Genomic DNA, 19,860 nt, shown 5'->3' on the forward strand with positions numbered 1-19,860 from the left:
ACATGAAAAAATGCCTTTTTTTCAGCTAGCTGTAGAAAAAAAACTAGGAGGGACAATTTCTTTACATGAACATCATTTGAAAGTTAATTAGTTAAGACGCTGCGGGGTGTCATTCGTTGTTCGCGCACACTTCTAAGTTGGTTAGTTCCCTTCTTTGGTCACCATGGTTCGACTGATAGAGGTGTCAAGGTGAGGTGATAGAGGTTGTCTGTTGTCTCATGGGATACTACTATTCAAAGTGCAAATAACGTTTTGTTAAAGCAGGTGAAAATAACTCCGTGATGAACCCATAAATTTGTCAATAAACTATTTTGGCCATAAACTATTTTGAGGGATATTTTCGATCGCATTTGAAAGCAAAAGCGAATATTTCAAAACACCTGTTGCTGTTACTGTTGCTGTTCACGAGTTCAACGATTGTCAAAGTGCTTTTTCGTAAGGAATCAGTTAACAATTTATCTCACATGGCATGCCTTGTCCATAAAGCATGATTTAAAAATAAATAATTTTTAACGCAACAATCGCGGCAACCCATGGATTACAATACACGCACTGCTGGATTGTTTAACGTCGCTTGGATAGTTTTGACCTTTCTGTTCCCGCTGTTGGGGAACTTGCGCAGATATCGTTCGATTTAGCCCGGTCATTGGTATGTTTGCATGAATGCATACACACTTAACATGAGGGCAGATACATAGACAATACACGCACACACACACATACACACACACACACACACACAAACACAAACACACCTTGTAGGAGCCTTGCACGATGCAGCGGCTTCAACACTAGGTTTTATATAGCTATCATATAGCCAGTAAGCTTAATATGCTACATGCAATCAACCTGTGAAAGCGATAACTGGACCTTTGCTCAGCGTGGATTTAAAAAGGTACTTATTCCCGATCCCGATTGTTCTCTTCCTCTCTCTCTCTCTCTCTCTCTCTCTCTCTCTCTCTCTCTCTCTCTCTCTCTCACTCTGCTGTGGCCATTGCTTTCGAGCTCCTTTTGTCATGAAGACCAAAGCTCCCACCGTCAACTGTTCGCTTTCTCTTTGCCATTTGGCTCGCCGATGAAGAGTCGGAACGTGTTCTTTGAGCCATCTGTCCCAAAAGTGGCAAGTGAGTTGACAGTGTGTCATTGTTCTGGAGACACACGAACGCGGGCGCTGTATCTAATGCCGCTACCTAATCTCATTCACAACCGCTTCGCGATTGGCATGCCCGAACCAGCGGTGATAATCGTTAATGATCAGTGTAAACGCGTTCGAAGTGATCCATCAGTGTTCGATCTACACGTGCACGGCTAAACTGATTACGCTCATCATTTTGACCCAGATTTACACAGATTACTGTAGAGTCCTTGAGCGTGTCTGATACTGTGTACAAGGTATAGGTAAGTGTTAAGAATATTGGTGACATTTGTGCGTGTGTTTTGTTCGTGCTAGTCTTTGCTCAGTTTTGACAAATCTCTGTCGACCAGAGAGCAGATAGGCCAAGTGCGTAATAGCTGTTAAAAACGCGAATTTGATCTTGAAGCTCTTCGAGCTGAGTAGTGTTGAAGTAGCATCAAATATAAGGTAAGCAAAATATACTTAAAACATGAACATTATTTAACAGTGCGATATGGGTCTAGATGGCTGAAAAGTGTGGATACAAAAGTCCCATCTGGAATCATTTTAAAACGGTGGAAAAAAGTATTAAGCTTTTCGAAAAGTACTACTTCATATTTGAAGCGTCATTTATTCACCAAACGTCAAACAGTGTCTTAGCGAAACCAGCCACCACCATGAAACCCCTGTTGACTCATTACTCACTCCAATTGTATTAAAACCGGCTTTGCTATGCATCAGGTGGACTTGTCGTGCCCTTGCATTTGCCTCTTCTACGGTGTCGCAGCGATCAAAGTAATCGTCCATGTTGGTGCTTGATTGCAGCAGCAGCTTCTGGGACCGTCTCTTTGCGCTCAGATCGAGCACCTCTGTTTGTCCCAGCCTTTGCAGTGTTTATATTTTGGCGTGTCAACACAGCCATTTGCCTGGAATGCATTTTATACCCCGTACCCCGGTGGTGCGCGTTTTATTTTTTTCCATACCTTCGCCCTCATCGCATTGCTCGTCCCAACAGACCCAGCATGGGCTGGTCGATAGCGGAATGCAATGCTTTGGTTTTGAGTTTGGCAGCCCTTCTTTTCGCAAAAGGGTTGGCGAACCATTCGTTCGTCAGAACGGGCCAAGCTTAAGTACTAGTACGCTTGGTCGGTCGGTAAACGGCGACGAGCAGGGCGACCAGCAGACAATGTGCCTGGTTGAGTCGGTGCCATTGTTGTATATGCGCCCGTAATGCTCTCGCAACTCCTATTCCTACCTCCACGTTGGTGCCGACCGGGATGCGGATCAATTCACCATGATTCGTATGCTAACAGGAAAGGGGACTGTATTATATGAATTGTTTGTTGTTAAACTTCTCACTTTATACGTCTAGGCGATCTTGGAAATTTGTAAGAAATTTCACTTACTGAAATCGTAAGAGGGAAGACACTCCCAGCTCTTGAATTATGATACGCGCGTCTTCATTTACTGTCTTTACCAATCTGTCTTTATTTCACGAAAACCCTGATTTATGTTTTGCAATAATTTGTGTGTGTTGTTTATTTATGCACATCTTGTGTCAATGTGTAGGTGTGATGCATTCGTATATGATTTTGCTATGCCTATTTCATATTTCTTTCCGTTTTCTAAACACACTTGAGATTTTATGACCGATGCGCTCTGCGTTGTAATCTTACCGGATTCAATTATTGCTATGCATATGTATGATGCATCATGCAGTTTGTTTCCTGGTTTCTTCTCACGCTGTACGGTTCTACGCAAAGCGACATTTTATTGTCCTACGCTTACCGATGAACTCAAGTACCGCACAAAATGCATGTTTATTAAGGCGAACGATAATGATGCCGATACGATAAGTTACAGTTTCAGTTACAAGTATTTATCAGCTATGTTTCGACATGCTGCAGGGCAAACTGCAACGGCGGTGGTTTTTCATCATTTTCTTCACACCATTCCCCGCAAGTATCTCAACCTAAAATAGCTTCACGAAATGTAGTGGCGACCGTTCCATTGAAACTGAGATATCATTGCATTTGTACTTGAATCAGCAAAATTTAATCATTATAGAAACAAAAACAGACACAAAAATGCACCGAAACTGCGACATCAGGCCTGGCGGTCAAAGTGCTTAAGCAAGCTGTTAAGTTAGTTAAGTTAGTTAAGTTAGTTAAGTTAGTTAAGTTAGTTAAGATCACTGGTCTTATAAGTGGTCCCCATGCCGCTTGATCAGATACTTAAGCGTTAAAACTAACACTACACTCTAAGTAGCTATGAGAATCATCTCCCATCAATCATCTTAGGCTAAGACGTAAGAGTTCAGCTGCTTCCAAAGCCTGCTCTTACTTTCATTCTCATCCTCATTCGTACTAACGATGTAGTAATTGATTAAGCACGTTGACCGTCGGCCAGATATCGCAGTGTTTCAAGTGAGCACAAATCGCATCGAAAAAGAGCGACAAGCGTGACAATTTCTCGTGCGAATGTACCCCTACTAGGGTACACGTTTACCCTTAGTTTGGGCAGTTAATTGAAGGATTTAGATAGTTCGGTAGTACCACCGGCATCGCAAATTTGCCAATCCAGGTTACGATTCGTAGTATGCAATTATTTTGAAGCAATCTCTCTTCAAACAAGGGGCGCCTATACATAACGTATCGCTCGGAATGTCATCTTCAGGTATGGTCTCGATCGTACCGCTTGCCAGCGTTGGGAACTTGTGTGAATGTCGTTCGATTTAGCACGGTCATTGGTATGCAAGAGAGCATTAACATTTTACTGGACGATAGATACGCAGACAATACACACACACATACACAGTTCGGGATGTGGACGCCCCCCGGCGCCAAGGTCATCAGATATCCAGACGATCTACTGCTGTTGCTGAGGAAGCTGTGGCAGAAGTTCATCGATGGATGCAGCAGCATGGGCTCGAGCTCGCTCCGACGAAGATCAAATCCGTCCTGGTAGCCGGTGTGACCGGGCGGAAACGAGCGAGCTCCCTCCGACGAAGATCAAATCCGTCCTGGTAGCCGGTGTGACCGGGCGGAAACGAGCGAGCTCCCTCCGACGAAGAATGATTCCGTCCCGGTAGCCGGTGTGACCGGGCGGAAACGAGCGAGCTCCCTCCGACGAAGATCAAATCCGTCCTGGTATCCGGTGTGACCGGGCGGAAACGAGCGAGCTCCCTCCGACGAAGAATGATTCCGTCCCGGTAGCCGGTGTGACCGGGCGGAAACGAGCGAGCTCCCTCCGACGAAGAATGATTCCGTCCCGGTAGCCGGTGTGACCGCGCGGAAACGAGCGAGCTCCCTCCGACGAAAAACAAATCCGTCCTGGTATCCGGTGTGACCGGGCGGAAACGAGCGAGCTCCCTCCGACGAAGAATGATTCCGTCCCGGTAGCCGGTGTGACCGGGCGGAAACGAGCGAGCTCGCCCCACCGAACACTGAAGCCGTCCTGGTATCCGGTGTGACCGGGTGGAAACGAGCAAGGAGTTCCGGGCAGCGGAGAAGCTGCCAACCATCGCGGACTAGCAGAAGCAGTGGGATGCCGACGCAGCCGACTCAGCAGCCAGCCGGTATACGCGGTGGACGCACCGCGTGTTACCATCCGTCGGAGACTGACAATCGCGGACACATCGAGATGTGACCTTCCATCTGGCCCGCATACTGTCAGGACCGCGGATTGTTCCATGACTATCTGTGTGCCAAGGGATTCACGTCGTCCGCGGATTGTCAGTGTTGCGTCGGCGTCCCGGAGAATGTGGAGTATGTTCGAAGCCTGTTCGATAGGAAACCGTTCAACAGCAGCGGCCACGCCACAACTGCAGCGAGCGTGGGACATTGCGGAACACTACAATCAACCTCACCGAGCCGTAGCAGCAGCTCGGAACAAAGCAGCAATCTTTACACAATATCTTCCCGTAGATAGATAGTTTAGATAGTTTAGATTTAGATAGTTTAGAAGGATTTAGATAGTTCGGTAGTACCACCGGCATCGCAAATTTGCCAATCCAGGTTACGATTCGTAGTATGCAATTATTTTGAAGCAATCTCTCTTCAAACAAGGGGCACCTATACATAACGTATCGCTCGGAATGTCATCTTCAGGTATGGTCTCGAACGTACCGCTTGCCAGCGCTGGGAACTTGTGCGAATGTGGTTCGATTTAGCACGGTCATTGGTATGCAAGAGAGCATTAACATTTTACTGGACGATAGATACGCAGACAATACACACACACATACACAGTTCGGGATGTGGACGGCCCCCGGCGCCAAGGTCATCAGATATCCAGACGATCTACGGCTGTTGCTGAGGAAGCTGTGGCAGAAGTTCATCGATGGATGCAGCAGCATGGGCTCGAGCTCGCTCCGACGAAGATCAAATCCGTCCTGGCAGCCGGTGTGACCGGGCCGAAACGAGCGAGCTCCCTCCGACGAAGAATGATTCCGTCCCGGTAGCCGGTGTGACCGGGCGGAAACGAGCGAGCTCCCTCCGACGAAGACCAAATCCGTCCTGGTAGCCGGTGTGACCGGGCGGAAACGAGCGAGCTCGCCCCACCGAACACTGAAGCCGTCCTGGTATCCGGTGTGACCGGGTGGAAACGAGCAAGGAGTTCCGGGCAGCGGAGAAGCTGCCAACCATCGCGGACTAGCAGAAGCAGTGGGATGCCGACGCAGCCGACTCAGCAGCCAGCCGGTATACGCGGTGGACGCACCGCGTGTTACCATCCGTCGGAGACTGACAATCGCGGACACATCGAGATGTGACCTTCCATCTGGGATTCACGGGATTCCTAGGGATTCACGTCGTCCGCGGATTGTCAGTGTTGCGTCGGCGTCCCGGAGAATGTGGAGTATGTTCGAAGCCTGTTCGATAGGAAACCGTTCAACAGCAGCGGCCACGCCACAACTGCAGCGAGCGTGGGACATTGCGGAACACTACAATCAACCTCACCGAGCCGTAGCAGCAGCTCGGAACGAAGCAGCGATCTTTACACAACATCTTCCCGTAGCAATCAAGCAGGTAGTGGCCTAAGACGATGCAGCGGCTTCAACACTAGATTTACGGGCGTCTCTCATATAGCTATCATATAGCTTCTATACGTAATATACTACTTTTTATACCACAATACCACGCTGGAGTGCGTCAAAGTGTTTGCGCACCATGCGATTTTAGGCGATTAATTAATACCGTTCTTTTTTATATCTGATTTTTAGATCGATCAGTCGTCGGATAACGTCTGATAACGGATAACACTGGACGGAACATTTGTTATTTGTTGTTTGTAAACTAACATACTAGCTCTCAAGCTAACCCTGCGACTGCGATGGGCTCAATCGAACGCTTCACTGTCCCAAACGCCATGCCACCACGGTCTGCATGTAGTAATGATGGATTTTATTTTTTTATTTTTATTTTTTCCATACCTTCGCCCTCATCGCATTGCTCGTCCCAACAGACCCAGCATGGGCTGGTCGATGGTGGAATGCAATGCTTTTGTTTTGGGTTTGGCAGCCCTTCTTTACGCAAAGGGCTGACCAACCATGCGTTCGTCAGAACGGGCCAAGTACGCTTGGTCGGTCGGTAAACGGCGACGAGCAGGGCGACCAGCAGACAATGTGTCATTGTTGTATATGCGCCCGGAACGCTCTCGCAACTCCTATTCCTACCTCCACGTTGGTGCCGACTGGGATGCGGATCACTGCGCGGTGATTCGTATGCTAACAGGAAAGGGGGCAAACAGCCAGGATGAAGAATTCGTTGATAAAGGTGAATATCTGAAGCAGAAGGTATATGATAGAATGTGTGCGTGTGTGTGAGAGAGAGTGAGAGAGAGAGAGAGAGAGAGAGAGAGAGAGAGAGAGAGAGAAACTGTGCCAGCTGATGTAAGCGCCTCACTAATTGATAGTTGTTTGGATTTCTTTCCTTTTGCCAGCGATTCCACGTCCGATGAGGAGCGAACACACGTGCTGCCCGGCCGGAGCTTCTCTGGCACGCACACACACACACACACACATGCGCATCCACGGATGCTGTCAAGCGTCGGCACAGTCCCAGCTAGCAACCTACGCGTGTGGCGCTAGCGCTCGCTCGCCGAAAACGACCGTGCGAGCGACAGAGAGCGAGAAAGAGAGAGAATCTATGCGAGAGCAGCACTCGGCGGCGCTTCGCTTCGGACAAGCTTCGTGGGCTCGTATCCTTGTGCGGTGTGCTTACAGCGCGCTCTCTCTCTCTCGCTACGTGTGTGCTTGGCGTCCGTTGGAGCTGTAGTAAGTGCTCTGCCCCGTACAGCAGTACGCTAGTGCACGGTCCGCAAAAAGCGCTCGAGGCAATCATCGGTTTCGGGTTGTGTCGTCCGGTCGGTGGCACCGTTCGACGGCTTACCAGCAGTGCCAGCAGTGGCAAGGACAGGCGCACAAATACGTGTGCGAGCGGCAGTGAACAAACGGGGCCCCGCCAGCCCAGTGATTTCGGGACACTTTCGGCAGCGACTCTATCAGCGTCTTCCATCAACCAGTGGTGTTTATGCGTGTGTGATGTGTGTGTGTGTGTGTGTGAGTGTAGATGTAAGTGAGTTTCATTCAACTCTCGGGGGTGATATCAGTGCAACAGAGCGAAGAAGAAAACAAAAAAAAAATACAAAGCAAAACAAAACACACAAAAAGCAAGCGTTACCGAATGTGTAGGTGTTTACCGTCTCAAGCCAGTGAGTGAGTGAGTGGAAGATTTGTATTGGCTTTTCGTTGTGTCCTGTGTGTATGCGGAGGATTGCGGCAGTTTTACCCCAAAGCCGTTTGGTCATCAGCTGTGCATAGATAGGGAACAGTGCGACTGTACTGGGTAAAGGGTGCAGCAGCAGCAGCAGCAGCAGCAGCCACCGCACTAGCGAAGTGCTGCTCCCGACCCTCCCAAGTGCTGCCAGCACCGTCCAAAGCAGCGAATGTGCGACCTGCCATCGGAGCCGCTGCAGTACACCGCAATAGGTAAGTGGCAGAAACAAAAAAAAAACCCCTGGACGGATGCTACTATTACACCGCTTCCGCCAACATCTTGAACAGCAGAAAATCACACACACACACACACACACTGCTTATAGATACACCAGGCAGGCCGGGATGGCGCTGGATGCTTGTGTGGATGCTGCTGGCACGCCAAAGCGGCACGTCCGTTGGGGCGCCAAGTGTTGGGCCGCCAATCGATCTCACCGAGATATAGAAAGAGAGAGAGAGAGAGAGAGAGAGAAAAGGGACGAGCAAAAAGCGTCCATCTCACTGCAGTGATGCCCAAGCCTAGACCGAGTTTCGAGCGCCACGCGTCCCCCGGTGATGGACGGGCGGTTATTTTTAGCGTTACTTTGCTTGTGCCTTCACTCCACCACACAGTGAGAGCGAGAGAGAGAAAGAGAGAGAACGAACAAGAGAGAGAGAGAGAGTGAAAGTGCCACACAGCTTGACACAGGCTGCGGATGTATTACACCGACTCGAAACAGGCTCCATCCAAACCACCCAAATTAGTGATGGGAAGGTTGCAAAGGAAAGGAATTTCTTTTTAAAAAAATGTGTTTGAAGATGTTGTTTTTTTAATATTGTGAAATCATTTCAACACGTAACGCAAAAGCAGGCGCAATCACAATCACAACAGCAGCAACAACAACAATCATAAAATACCTTTCTGGCGTGTCCCTGAATGAACTGTTCAATAGAATTAGCAGCACGTTCGGGTTTACATTGAGCATTTGCTGTAATGTTTTTTTTTTTTCATTTTACTAGACCACTGAATAATTGTATTTTACAACTGAATTTTATGGCTTTCAATTTTGATAGCCATAACCCGAAGGGAATTATAATTGAATGAGATGAAAATAATGATTTTTTATACCATTTTTTATGTTTTTACTTTACTTTAATCATTAAATCGGGACATCAACAGTTTGAAGTTTTTTTTTTTCCAACAAGATGCTTAGGTGATGAAAAGGAAATAGCAACCAGGTAATCAGCGTATGTTTGAAATATACGTCATGCTATATATTAGACGGTTTGAAAACTCACCTTATAACTAAAATGTACGTCACTACACCATATCGGTTTGCATATCGAAAGAATTGTTATTTTACCTTTATTTGGTTGATTTTCCATTTTACAATGGATGGGTATCAATAAATTATTCTTGTTGAGCTTTTTGCAAATTTTTATAATAATACGCCCTATCTGTTGCTAAATATAAAGATTTAAAATCAGTAATCTCTGGCTATTATATCGGAATTGGCTCTGAAATCGTATTGGAAGAGCCGGAGCTAACTCTGGTAGAATTCAGTTCGGTTTGAATTAGTTCTTGCATTCAAATAAGATGTTTCAGAAGGGAAATCAGTCCGGAAATTTCCATAAGAAACGATCATGCACCAGTACATTTGGATTCTTTGCGGCTATCAATACGTAGCATCACTGGACCCAAATGCCTATTCCTTTGGAGATGCCGAAACTGACTCCGATTCCGAAGCCGATTCTAATTCCGGAGCCAAATATTGATTCCGGAGCCAATTCCGATGCCGGAACCGAGTCTGGGCACAGTTCTGGTGTCAACTCCGGAGCCGATTCTGGAACTAATTCTGGATCCGATTCTGATCCTGGAGCCAATTCCGGAAACTAATTCCGAACCTACTATCCGGAATCGATTCCAGAAAACGTATGAGCTAGCCAGAATTGATTCCGACCAAAACTTCTTTTTTCCCATAACTAGTGGACACAACCCGATAAAAGGTCGTTTTGTTGTTATTTAGTTATATTTATATTTTGTTGGCTTGATACTATTAACTCATTCATTGGTTAGGAAAATTGATGAATCATGATCGCAAACTACAAAGATATTCTCGAATTATATTAACAAATATATTCTCATATGACAAATTACCCTTGTCATCTGTTCGTTAGGCAGAAAGTACGATATCGGAGCATTTCTTTTTAATTCTTGTAATTCTTGTGTGTAGGTGCGGTGCGAAAGTCCCATCCCCACAAAATCGAAATCGAACCAAATGCGTACCCCGTGTGCGCGTACAAGCCTTGGCGGGTGTCGGGATTTGTTTTGACTCGGTTCTGTATCCGACCGGGGGAGGGTTACTGAGGGAGGGAGGGTCCCATCGAGATTGAAAAAGGTGACAATAGGTCGGCAAATCAATATATTTATGAGTCAGTTTTATAACTTCTGATCCGCCGACAGCGACAGAGACAATTTACACCGTCCTTCCACGTGCGCGGTTCGTTCTCTCGCGCTCTCTTTCGCTCTCTCACTGTCTTACTGTCTCTCTCTCTCTCTTTCTCGTGTACATGTGTGTGTATATGTGCTCGCGGTTAGGCTCGCACGGCCAGCAGTGTTCTCTCTTTCCGCAGGTGTGCGTTTACGCGTTCCACGTGGTTTCTGTTTATGATTTTTGTGCTGCGTTCCCCTCTTGTATTCCTGGAGGGGTCAGCAACAATTCTCTCGCACCTTGCACAGGTAGGAGGCAGGTGCCAACCCTCTCCCCTTATGCTGCAAACGTTGTAATGGGGCCGGTTTTTGCGGCACCATCCTTCCGGCCCGTCCTGCATTAAAAATGTACTTCTTTTGTTTTATTTTTTTTTTTTTTTTTTTGTTTCGGGAAAAGGTTTGGGTTGCACCTTGTCGCTTTGAAATTTTAATTCCGCCACTGCGATTCGCTCGCACCGCGCACAACCTTTCTGCGTTGGCGGACCTTTAACAATGTTTTTTTTTTTTGTAAATTTCCCAAAGGCCAGCATAAATTTAACATCAACAAAAAACACTCACAAAAAAAACGCTAAACTCACAAATAGTTCGAGAAAAAATCGATAAAGAAGAAAAAAAACATGCTTTCGGAAGATTGTAATCTAATATAACAGGTGACCCTCGAGACACGACTGTTAGGTCTATACTATGCTTGCTATCGAGATTTCTCGACGTCGAGTTGAACATTGCAAAGAAAATCAGGCCTGCTATGCGACTAAGCTATCTCGCTTCAAAATTCCCTGTATTTGGGAGAAGAGCAGAAATGTAACACCAAAAGTTCAAACACCAAAGCTCGAGGGTCGCATGTATAGCTTATGTGTGTGTGTGTGTGTGTGCGTGCGTGCGTGCGTGCGTGCGTGCGTGCGTGCGTGCGTGTGTGCGTGCGTGTGTGTGTGTGCGTGCGTGTGTGTGTGTGTGTGTGAATGTGTGTGTGTGTGTGTGTGTGTGTGTGTGTGTGTGTGTGTGTGTGTGTGTGTGTGTGTGTGTGTGTGTGTGTGTGTGTGTGTGTGTGTGTGTGTGTGTGTGTGTGTGTGTGTGTGTGTGTGTGTGTGTGTGTGTGTGTGTGTGTGTGTGTGTGTGTGTGTGTGTGTGTGGGTGGGTGTGGGTGTGGGTATTGGTGTGGGTGTGTTTACCAACTAGCCTGCAGTTCGGCGGCTGGGGACATGGGTGCCATCTGTCAAATCAATTAACACCCAACCCCCCCCCCCCCCCTTCACTTGCAGACATGCAGCATCGGCAGCTGAATCGAACGATCGCCATCGCCACCGGCCTGCTGATGTGTGCCGTGTACGTGCTGTACACGTTTCACGCCTGTCTGCTGTCCGGGCTACATCGCAGCCTCCGGCAGGTAAGTGGTCAAGCGACGAACCCTTCGCCGCACACTAACGTACGCGTCCTTCACCAGTCGCCGTCCGCGCAGCCGGCTGCCGGCGGCACGACACTAGCGCCCACTACCCAGCTGCCGCACGTCCGCATACTCGGCTCGCTCGTGCGCATCGTGCCGCTGACGGTCGAGGACGGGGCAACCGCCGGCAAGCGGCCCCCGGCCGCCCCGCTGCGCCTGGTGTCACCCGCCGCCACCAACACGACCGACGGGTCGCCCAAGTACCGGTTTCTGCGGCAGCAGGGCCTGCGCCCGTCCCGCCACCTGCCGGACGCGCTCATCATCGGGGTGAAGAAGAGCGGGACGCGCGCTCTGCTCGAGTTCGTCCGGCTGCACCCGGACGTGCGGGCGGCCGGCTGCGAGGTGCACTTCTTCGACCGGCACTACGCGAAGGGGCTCGCCTGGTACCGGCACCACATGCCGCCCACGATCGAGGGCCAGATCACGATGGAGAAGACGCCGAGCTACTTCATTACGCGCGAGGCGCCACGCCGCGTCCGCCACATGAACCCGGCGACCCGGCTGCTGGTGGTCGTGCGCGACCCGGTCACGCGCGCCATCTCCGACTACACGCAGGCGCGCAGCAAGAAGCGCGACATGAAGCGGTTCGAGGAGCTCGCGTTCACTAACGGGTCGGCCGGCGGCGTCGTCGACACGAGCTGGGGCCCGGTCCGCATCGGTGTGTACGCGCGGTACCTCGAGCGATGGCTAGAGCACTTCCCGCCCGCCCAGCTGCTGTTCGTGAGCGGCGAGCGGCTGATCGCCGACCCGGCGGTCGAGATCGGCCGCGTGCAGGACTTTCTCGGCCTGAAGCGGGTGGTGAACGAGAAGCACTTCTACTTCAACTCGACCAAAGGCTTCCCGTGTCTGCTCAAGTCGGAGGAGCGGTCCAGCCCGCACTGTCTCGGCAAGACGAAAGGCCGGAACCATCCGCACATTGACGGGGCCGCCATCGACCGGCTGCGCGAGTTCTACCGGCCGTTCAACCAGAAGTTCTACCACCTCACCGGCATCAACTTCGGCTGGCCCTAGGGGACCCGTGGAATTGGTGGTATGAGATGGGGTAGGGGTAAAGGGGTGGGAGGAGCAGGGTAGAGAAATCCCGTGCGTCAATTAGGTTGTGCGAAAAATAATAATAATTACAATGCACAATTGCACTGGTACCGACGCACTGGGTGTATCGGCAGCTCGTATACTCGCTAAGCAATTGTAGGTAGGTGTACATAGGGTAGGGTCCGGATAGTAGTAGAACAGGGCGGCAGACGATGTACGACATCGTCCCAGAAATCAATCGCGTATATTACGCCGGGCGCCAGTTTGAAGCCAAATCGAAACGCCACAGTTGCAGTCCTTCTTCGTCTTCTTCCATGTCTGTTTCTTATTCTTCACTGGCTACGAAATCATCGGGCCGCTTGTTGCGTGCTTCACGTTCGAGTGCGGGCGGCTGGTCTAGCACCTGACGCACTAAAAAAAAACGAAAATTTGTGAAGACCATATTGAGCACTGTTTAACGACAATATATCAACGAGCTGCAACTCAATTCTGCAGATAAATTCGGTTGACCAGTTCCTGTGCAGTGTTGAGTTTCATGAAGCTTTCGTTGCGATTTATTCATATGAATCTTCAGCGTTGAGTGATTCGAATCTCGAATCAACTCTCCAAAGATTTATGAATCACTAAAGATTCACGAATCTTCAATGATTCTGTAAAGATTCACAAGTCTCCAAAGATTCATGAATCTCTTAAGATTCATGAATCTAAAATATTCATAAATCCATTAAAATTATTTTTTCTCTTGGGATTCATGAATCTTTAGAGATGTATGATCTCCAAAGTATTGAATTTGCCCAATCCCACCTACAACTTGTCCGTTGTCGGTTCAACTGCTTTCCAAGAAGTATCGAACCGTGACCACGTAGGTTGTTACGCAAAAGCACAAGAATAATAAAAAGCTCAAGCTTTATAAATTTTAGAAATTTATAAATCCTCAGAGTTCCATAGTGTTGTGGCCTCATGCTGCCTCATGCTGAGAAGTCGACCAGTCATCCTCTCCCCGCATTGCGTGTTATATTTATAATGTATCAGTATCGGTGTAACTAATATAAACTAAAGATAGTTTAAAATACATATTCTGTTTGTGCCGTACACCGTCTCCACCTCTCATTTGTGCGGACACAACACATAGGAATGCCACTACGAAGCGACAGATACTGGGACATCGCGTCGTTAAAGCACTTGTAGCACTAATTACTACTACCTGCAGTACAAAGTGAAACACGCATGGCAGCATTCAGCCGTGGAGAGAACGATTGGGATGGACGTAAATGCGATATCGTCGCTGTCTGCTATCAGTCAGCCCTTTGAGACTCCTGTCTAAGTACGTCCTATTCGGGTTGATTGGTCCCACGTTCTCCACTCAAACTAGCTCTTTCTGGAGCCCACTCAGGAGGCTGTACGCCCCCCCGGCGAAAAGCTTCCACCAATCTCTCGAGTTCCAACTGAAGGATCTCAGGGATTGGATGTTCTATTCTTTGTGCGTAATCGAGCAATTCAGCTACTGATTGCTCCTTGTAGCTTCTGCACGTGCCCGCTTGGCAAAATGTCGCGCGACATGCATGCTTGAAATCGATGCTTGTTAACATTTTATTTCAAGCATCCTGAGTGACCCAGCGTGATCGCGTGAGTGGTTGTGTGAGTGTGTGTGGTTTGCGGATCTCAAATTCAAATTTGAGGAACATTCAAATAAAATAATACTAACATTAACTTTAGCCGGTCTCGTAGTACAGTCGTCAACTCGTACGACCTAACCACATGCCCGTCATGGGTTCAATCCACAAATAGACCGCGCCGCCATACGTAGGACTGACTATCCTGCTATGGGGGGGGGGGAATCAATTAGTCACTGAAAGCCAAGCCCACAAGTGGGTACAGACAGGCCTTGACCGACAACGGTTGTTGAGCCAAAGAAGCAAGAAGAAGAAGAAGAAAACATTAACTACTGCATACATTCTAATCTATCTGATTGATGCATGCGATCTGCTATGATGATATGATCTACAATGTTAAAACCCACCACATCTTGGTGACTTCCAACTTTTGTGATGTTCCTTATCCGTCCTGCCTTTAAAGCTTTCCTCAGTCCGCAATTCAGCATCCACATCTTCAACAATGACATTTTTCCCTTCGTGTACTCCCATGCATGTACATTTATGGCAGCTGTGTTTGCCAACGTAGCTTATGGTAGCTGAAATGTAAAACAACGGTTTTACAATTTGTTCATTGCTTTTTTATAGTACATCTATTACTACAATTACCTTTGGCAAAGCAGCGGGCGGGTAAATCAGACATGTGAAGTTTAACGCCCACTGTCTTGTTGCCGAACCGCAAGCCACTTGATTGAAGCTTGTTTACTTCATCAACGTGAGGCCGCAAAAATCCTTTCACGTGATCCGGTTTTGTGAATCCACAAAATACACCGGCAACAGTTGTCATCTTCGATCAATCTGTAGAAAAAGCCAGTATGAGGTAAACCATTCGAGGTCTACAAGTCGTGCCAATTTGAGCACCGCTTCACTCAACTTACCTGTAATCAATCGTTAGCTGCATCCCTTGGTAGATGTGGTGCTTCGCTAAGAAGCTTATCGTTCCGTTCTGCGTCAACTGGTACGCTAAATTGGGACTACACGCATGGTTTAGCCGATGGCTACAAAGTCGATGGCTTCCCAAGTTAGACGCCGTGCCTCCATTCGCGTTCCAACTGCTCCAAATACTATTGGCGTTTTTTTCGAAAGACTGCCTTCCATTCGCATTTTTTTGGACGCCATTTTTACACGGCTTCACGATAAATTCCTATATCTTCGATCTTTGATGAAAAAATGAGGCCACTTTAAATTTGGAAAAATTATTACATAAAGTGAAATCATTTTTAATAATTCTTACATTACTGGCACGATGAAATTCAATTTGTTGAGTCAAGATTCAATAACACATATTTTTCACTTGCACAAACTACAAACTACACATTTTAAGTTATACACTAGCACACTGCAGCAAGCAGCAAGCTTAACTCTCTCTCTCTCTCTCTCTCTCTAGCTCTTTACGGTGTTTTATGGCACCGTCGATCAGCTTATCGGTTTAATCGATAAGCGCACCTGCCTTTATCATTATCTCGCACTTATTATCGCTCTTATGTCAACATACAGACGTGTCAACAGTTGTCATCTTCGATCAATCTGTAGAAAAAGCCATTATGAGGTAAACCATTTGAGGTGTACAAGTCGTGCCAATTTGAGCACCGCTTCACTCAACTTACCTGTAATCAATCGTTAGCTGCATCCCTTGGTAGATGTGGTGCTTCGCTAAGAAGCTTATCGTTCCGTTCTGCGTCAACTGGTACGCTAAATTGGGACTACACGCATGGTTTAGCCGATGGCTACAAAGTCGATGGCTTCCCAAGTTAGACGCCGTGCCTCCATTCGCGTTCCAACTACTCCAAATACTATTGGCGTTTTTTTCGAAAGACTGCCTTCCATTCGCATTTTTTTGGACGCCATTTTTACACGGCTTCACGATAAATTCCTATATCTTCGATCTTTGATGAAAAAATGAGGCCACTTTAAATTTGGAAAAATTATTACATAAAGTGAAATCATTTTTAATAATTCTTACATTACTGGCACGATGAAATTCAATTTGTTGAGTCAAGATTCAATAACACATATTTTTCACTTGCACAAACTACAAACTACACATTTTAAGTTATACACTAGCACACTGCAGCAAGCAGCAAGCTTAACTCTCTCTCTCTCTCTCGCTCTTTACGGTGTTTTATGGCACCGTCGATCAGCTTATCGGTTTAATCGATAAGCGCACCTGCCTTTATCATTATCTCGCACTTATTATCGCTCTTATGTCAACATACAGACGTGTCAACAGTTGTCATCTTCGATCAATCTGTAGAAAAAGCCATTATGAGGTAAACCATTTGAGGTGTACAAGTCGTGCCAATTTGAGCACCGCTTCACTCAACTTACCTGTAATCAATCGTTAGCTGCATCCCTTGGTAGATGGGGTGCTTCGCTAAGAAGCTTATCGTTCCGTTCTGCGTCAACTGGTACGCTAAATTGGGACTACACGCATGGTTTAGCCGATGGCTACAAAGTCGATGGCTTCCCAAGTTAGACGCCGTGCCTCCATTCGCGTTCCAACTGCTCCAAATACTATTGGCGTTTTTTTCGAAAGACTGCCATACATTCGCATTTTTGGACGCCATTTTTACACGGCTTCACGATAAATTCCTATATCTTCCATCTTTGACCTAGCGCGCGAACCCTGACCGCTCCGAACATTCCTTTTAACTCTCTCTCTCTCTCTCTAGCTCTTTACGGTGTTTTATGGCACCGTCGATCAGCTTATCGGTTTAATCGATAAGCGCACCTGCCTTTATCATTATCTCGCACTTATTATCGCTCTTATGTCAACATACAGACGTGTCAACAGTTGTCATCTTCGATCAATCTGTAGAAAAAGCCATTATGAGGTAAACCATTTGAGGTGTACAAGTCGTGCCAATTTGAGCACCGCTTCACTCAACTTACCTGTAATCAATCGTTAGCTGCATCCCTTGGTAGATGTGGTGCTTCGCTAAGAAGCTTATCGTTCCGTTCTGCGTCAACTGGTATGCTAAATTGGGACTACACGCATGGTTTAGCCGATGGCTACAAAGTCGATGGCTTCCCAAGTTAGACGCCGTGCCTCCATTCGCGTTCCAACTGCTCCAAATACTATTCGCGTTTTTTTCGAAAGACTGCCTTCCATTCGCATTTTTTTGGACGCCATTTTTACACGGCTTCACGATAAATTCCTATATCTTCGATCTTTGATGAAAAAATGAGGCCACTTTAAATTTGGAAAAATTATTACATAAAGTGAAATCATTTTTAATAATTCTTACATTACTGGCACGATGAAATTCAATTTGTTGAGTCAAGATTCAATAACACATATTTTTCACTTGCACAAACTACAAACTACACATTTTAAGTTATACACTAGCACACTGCAGCAAGCAGCAAGCTTAACTCTCTCTCTCTCTCTCTCTCTCTAGCTCTTTACGGTGTTTTATGGCACCGTCGATCAGCTTATCGGTTTAATCGATAAGCGCACCTGCCTTTATCATTATCTCGCACTTATTATCGCTCTTATGTCAACATACAGACGTGTCAACAGTTGTCATCTTCGATCAATCTGTAGAAAAAGCCATTATGAGGTAAACCATTTGAGGTGTACAAGTCGTGCCAATTTGAGCACCGCTTCACTCAACTTACCTGTAATCAATCGTTAGCTGCATCCCTTGGTAGATGTGGTGCTTCGCTAAGAAGCTTATCGTTCCGTTCTGCGTCAACTGGTATGCTAAATTGGGACTACACGCATGGTTTAGCCGATGGCTACAAAGTCGATGGCTTCCCAAGTTAGACGCCGTGCCTCCATTCGCGTTCCAACTACTCCAAATACTATTGGCGTTTTTTTCGAAAGACTGCCTTCCATTCGCATTTTTTTGGACGCCATTTTTACACGGCTTCACGATAAATTCCTATATCTTCGATCTTTGATGAAAAAATGAGGCCACTTTAAATTTGGAAAAATTATTACATAAAGTGAAATCATTTTTAATAATTCTTACATTACTGGCACGATGAAATTCAATTTGTTGAGTCAAGATTCAATAACACATATTTTTCACTTGCACAAACTACAAACTACACATTTTAAGTTATACACTAGCACACTGCAGCAAGCAGCAAGCTTAACTCTTTCTCTCTCTCTAGCTCTTTACGGTGTTTTATGGCACCGTCGATCAGCTTATCGGTTTAATCGATAAGCGCACCTGCCTTTATCATTATCTCGCACTTATTATCGCTCTTATGTCAACATACAGACGTGTCAACAGTTGTCATCTTCGATCAATCTGTAGAAAAAGCCAGTATGAGGTAAACCATTTGAGGTCTACAAGTCGTGCCAATTTGAGCACCGCTTCACTCAACTTACCTGTAATCAATCGTTAGCTGCATCCCTTGGTAGATGTGGTGCTTCGCTAAGAAGCTTATCGTTCCGTTCTGCGTCAACTGGTACGCTAAATTGGGACTACACGCATGGTTTAGCCGATGGCTACAAAGTCGATGGCTTCCCAAGTTAGACGCCGTGCCTCCATTCGCGTTCCAACTGCTCCAAATACTATTGGCGTTTTTTTCGAAAGACTGCCATCCATTCGCATTTTTTTGGACGCCATTTTTACACGGCTTCACGATAAATTCCTATATCTTCGATCTTTGATGAAAAAATGAGGCCACTTTAAATTTGGAAAAATTATTACATAAAGTGAAATCATTTTTAATAATTCTTACATTACTGGCACGATGAAATTCAATTTGTTGAGTCAAGATTCAATAACACATATTTTTCACTTGCACAAACTACAAACTACACATTTTAAGTTATACACTAGCACACTGCAGCAAGCAGCAAGCTTAACTCTCTCTCTCTCTCTAGCTCTTTACGGTGTTTTATGGCACCGTCGATCAGCTTATCGGTTTAATCGATAAGCGCACCTGCCTTTATCATTATCTCGCACTTATTATCGCTCTTATGTCAACATACAGACGTGTCAACAGTTGTCATCTTCGATCAATCTGTAGAAAAAGCCATTATGAGGTAAACCATTTGAGGTGTACAAGTCGTGCCAATTTGAGCACCGCTTCACTCAACTTACCTGTAATCAATCGTTAGCTGCATCCCTTGGTAGATGTGGTGCTTCGCTAAGAAGCTTATCGTTCCGTTCTGCGTCAACTGGTACGCTAAATAGGGACTACACGCATGGTTTAGCCGATGGCTACAAAGTCGATGGCTTCCCAAGTTAGACGCCGTGCCTCCATTCGCGTTCCAACTGCTCCAAATACTATTGGCGTTTTTTTCGAAAGACTGCCTTCCATTCGCATTTTTTTGGACGCCATTTTTACACGGCTTCACGATAAATTCCTATATCTTCGATCTTTGATGAAAAAATGAGGCCACTTTAAATTTGG

General features: G+C 46.6%; 2 protein-coding genes across 48 annotated transcripts in view; one reads left to right on the forward strand and one right to left on the reverse strand.

The window, feature by feature from the left end:
* LOC120959413 (uncharacterized) overlaps nucleotides 1-19,860 on the reverse strand; it is a 42,940-nt gene that overhangs the window by 21,133 nt on the left and 1,947 nt on the right. For 3 of the 47 annotated variants that reach the window (XM_049608734.1, XM_049607603.1, XM_049606985.1), the window contains 7 exons: nucleotides 18,106-18,384; nucleotides 17,377-18,025; nucleotides 16,813-17,296; nucleotides 16,092-16,732; nucleotides 15,363-16,011; nucleotides 15,094-15,282; nucleotides 14,853-15,023 (listed from right to left, as the gene is read on the reverse strand). Coding sequence is in view for 1 of the 47 variants with exons in the window: in XM_049605070.1 (XP_049461027.1) it covers nucleotides 14,853-14,857 (5 nt within the window). In the remaining 46 variants the exon portion in view is untranslated. Of the gene's footprint in view, nucleotides 1-35; nucleotides 6,897-12,931; nucleotides 13,244-13,821; nucleotides 14,717-14,751; nucleotides 14,775-14,852; nucleotides 15,024-15,093; nucleotides 15,283-15,362; nucleotides 16,012-16,091; nucleotides 16,733-16,812; nucleotides 17,297-17,376; nucleotides 18,026-18,105; nucleotides 18,385-18,461; nucleotides 18,547-18,826; nucleotides 19,106-19,182; nucleotides 19,468-19,547; nucleotides 19,827-19,860 lie in introns of those variants that run through there. The other 44 variants (XM_049610167.1, XM_049609181.1, XM_049608983.1 and 41 more) reach the window with 36 other exon arrangements.
* Nucleotides 6,787-12,831, forward strand: LOC120956921 (heparan sulfate glucosamine 3-O-sulfotransferase 6). The gene is made up of 3 exons (XM_040378744.2): nucleotides 6,787-6,888; nucleotides 7,055-8,102; nucleotides 11,619-12,831. The coding sequence occupies exons 2-3, from the start codon at nucleotides 8,060-8,062 to the stop codon at nucleotides 12,809-12,811; spliced, it is 1,236 nt and encodes a 411-aa protein (XP_040234678.1). The 5' UTR covers nucleotides 6,787-6,888; nucleotides 7,055-8,059; the 3' UTR covers nucleotides 12,812-12,831.

The sequence above is a fragment of the Anopheles coluzzii genome, chromosome X, assembly GCF_943734685.1.
Source record: "Anopheles coluzzii chromosome X, AcolN3, whole genome shotgun sequence".
In the NCBI taxonomy this organism is placed as follows: domain Eukaryota; kingdom Metazoa; phylum Arthropoda; class Insecta; order Diptera; family Culicidae; genus Anopheles; species Anopheles coluzzii.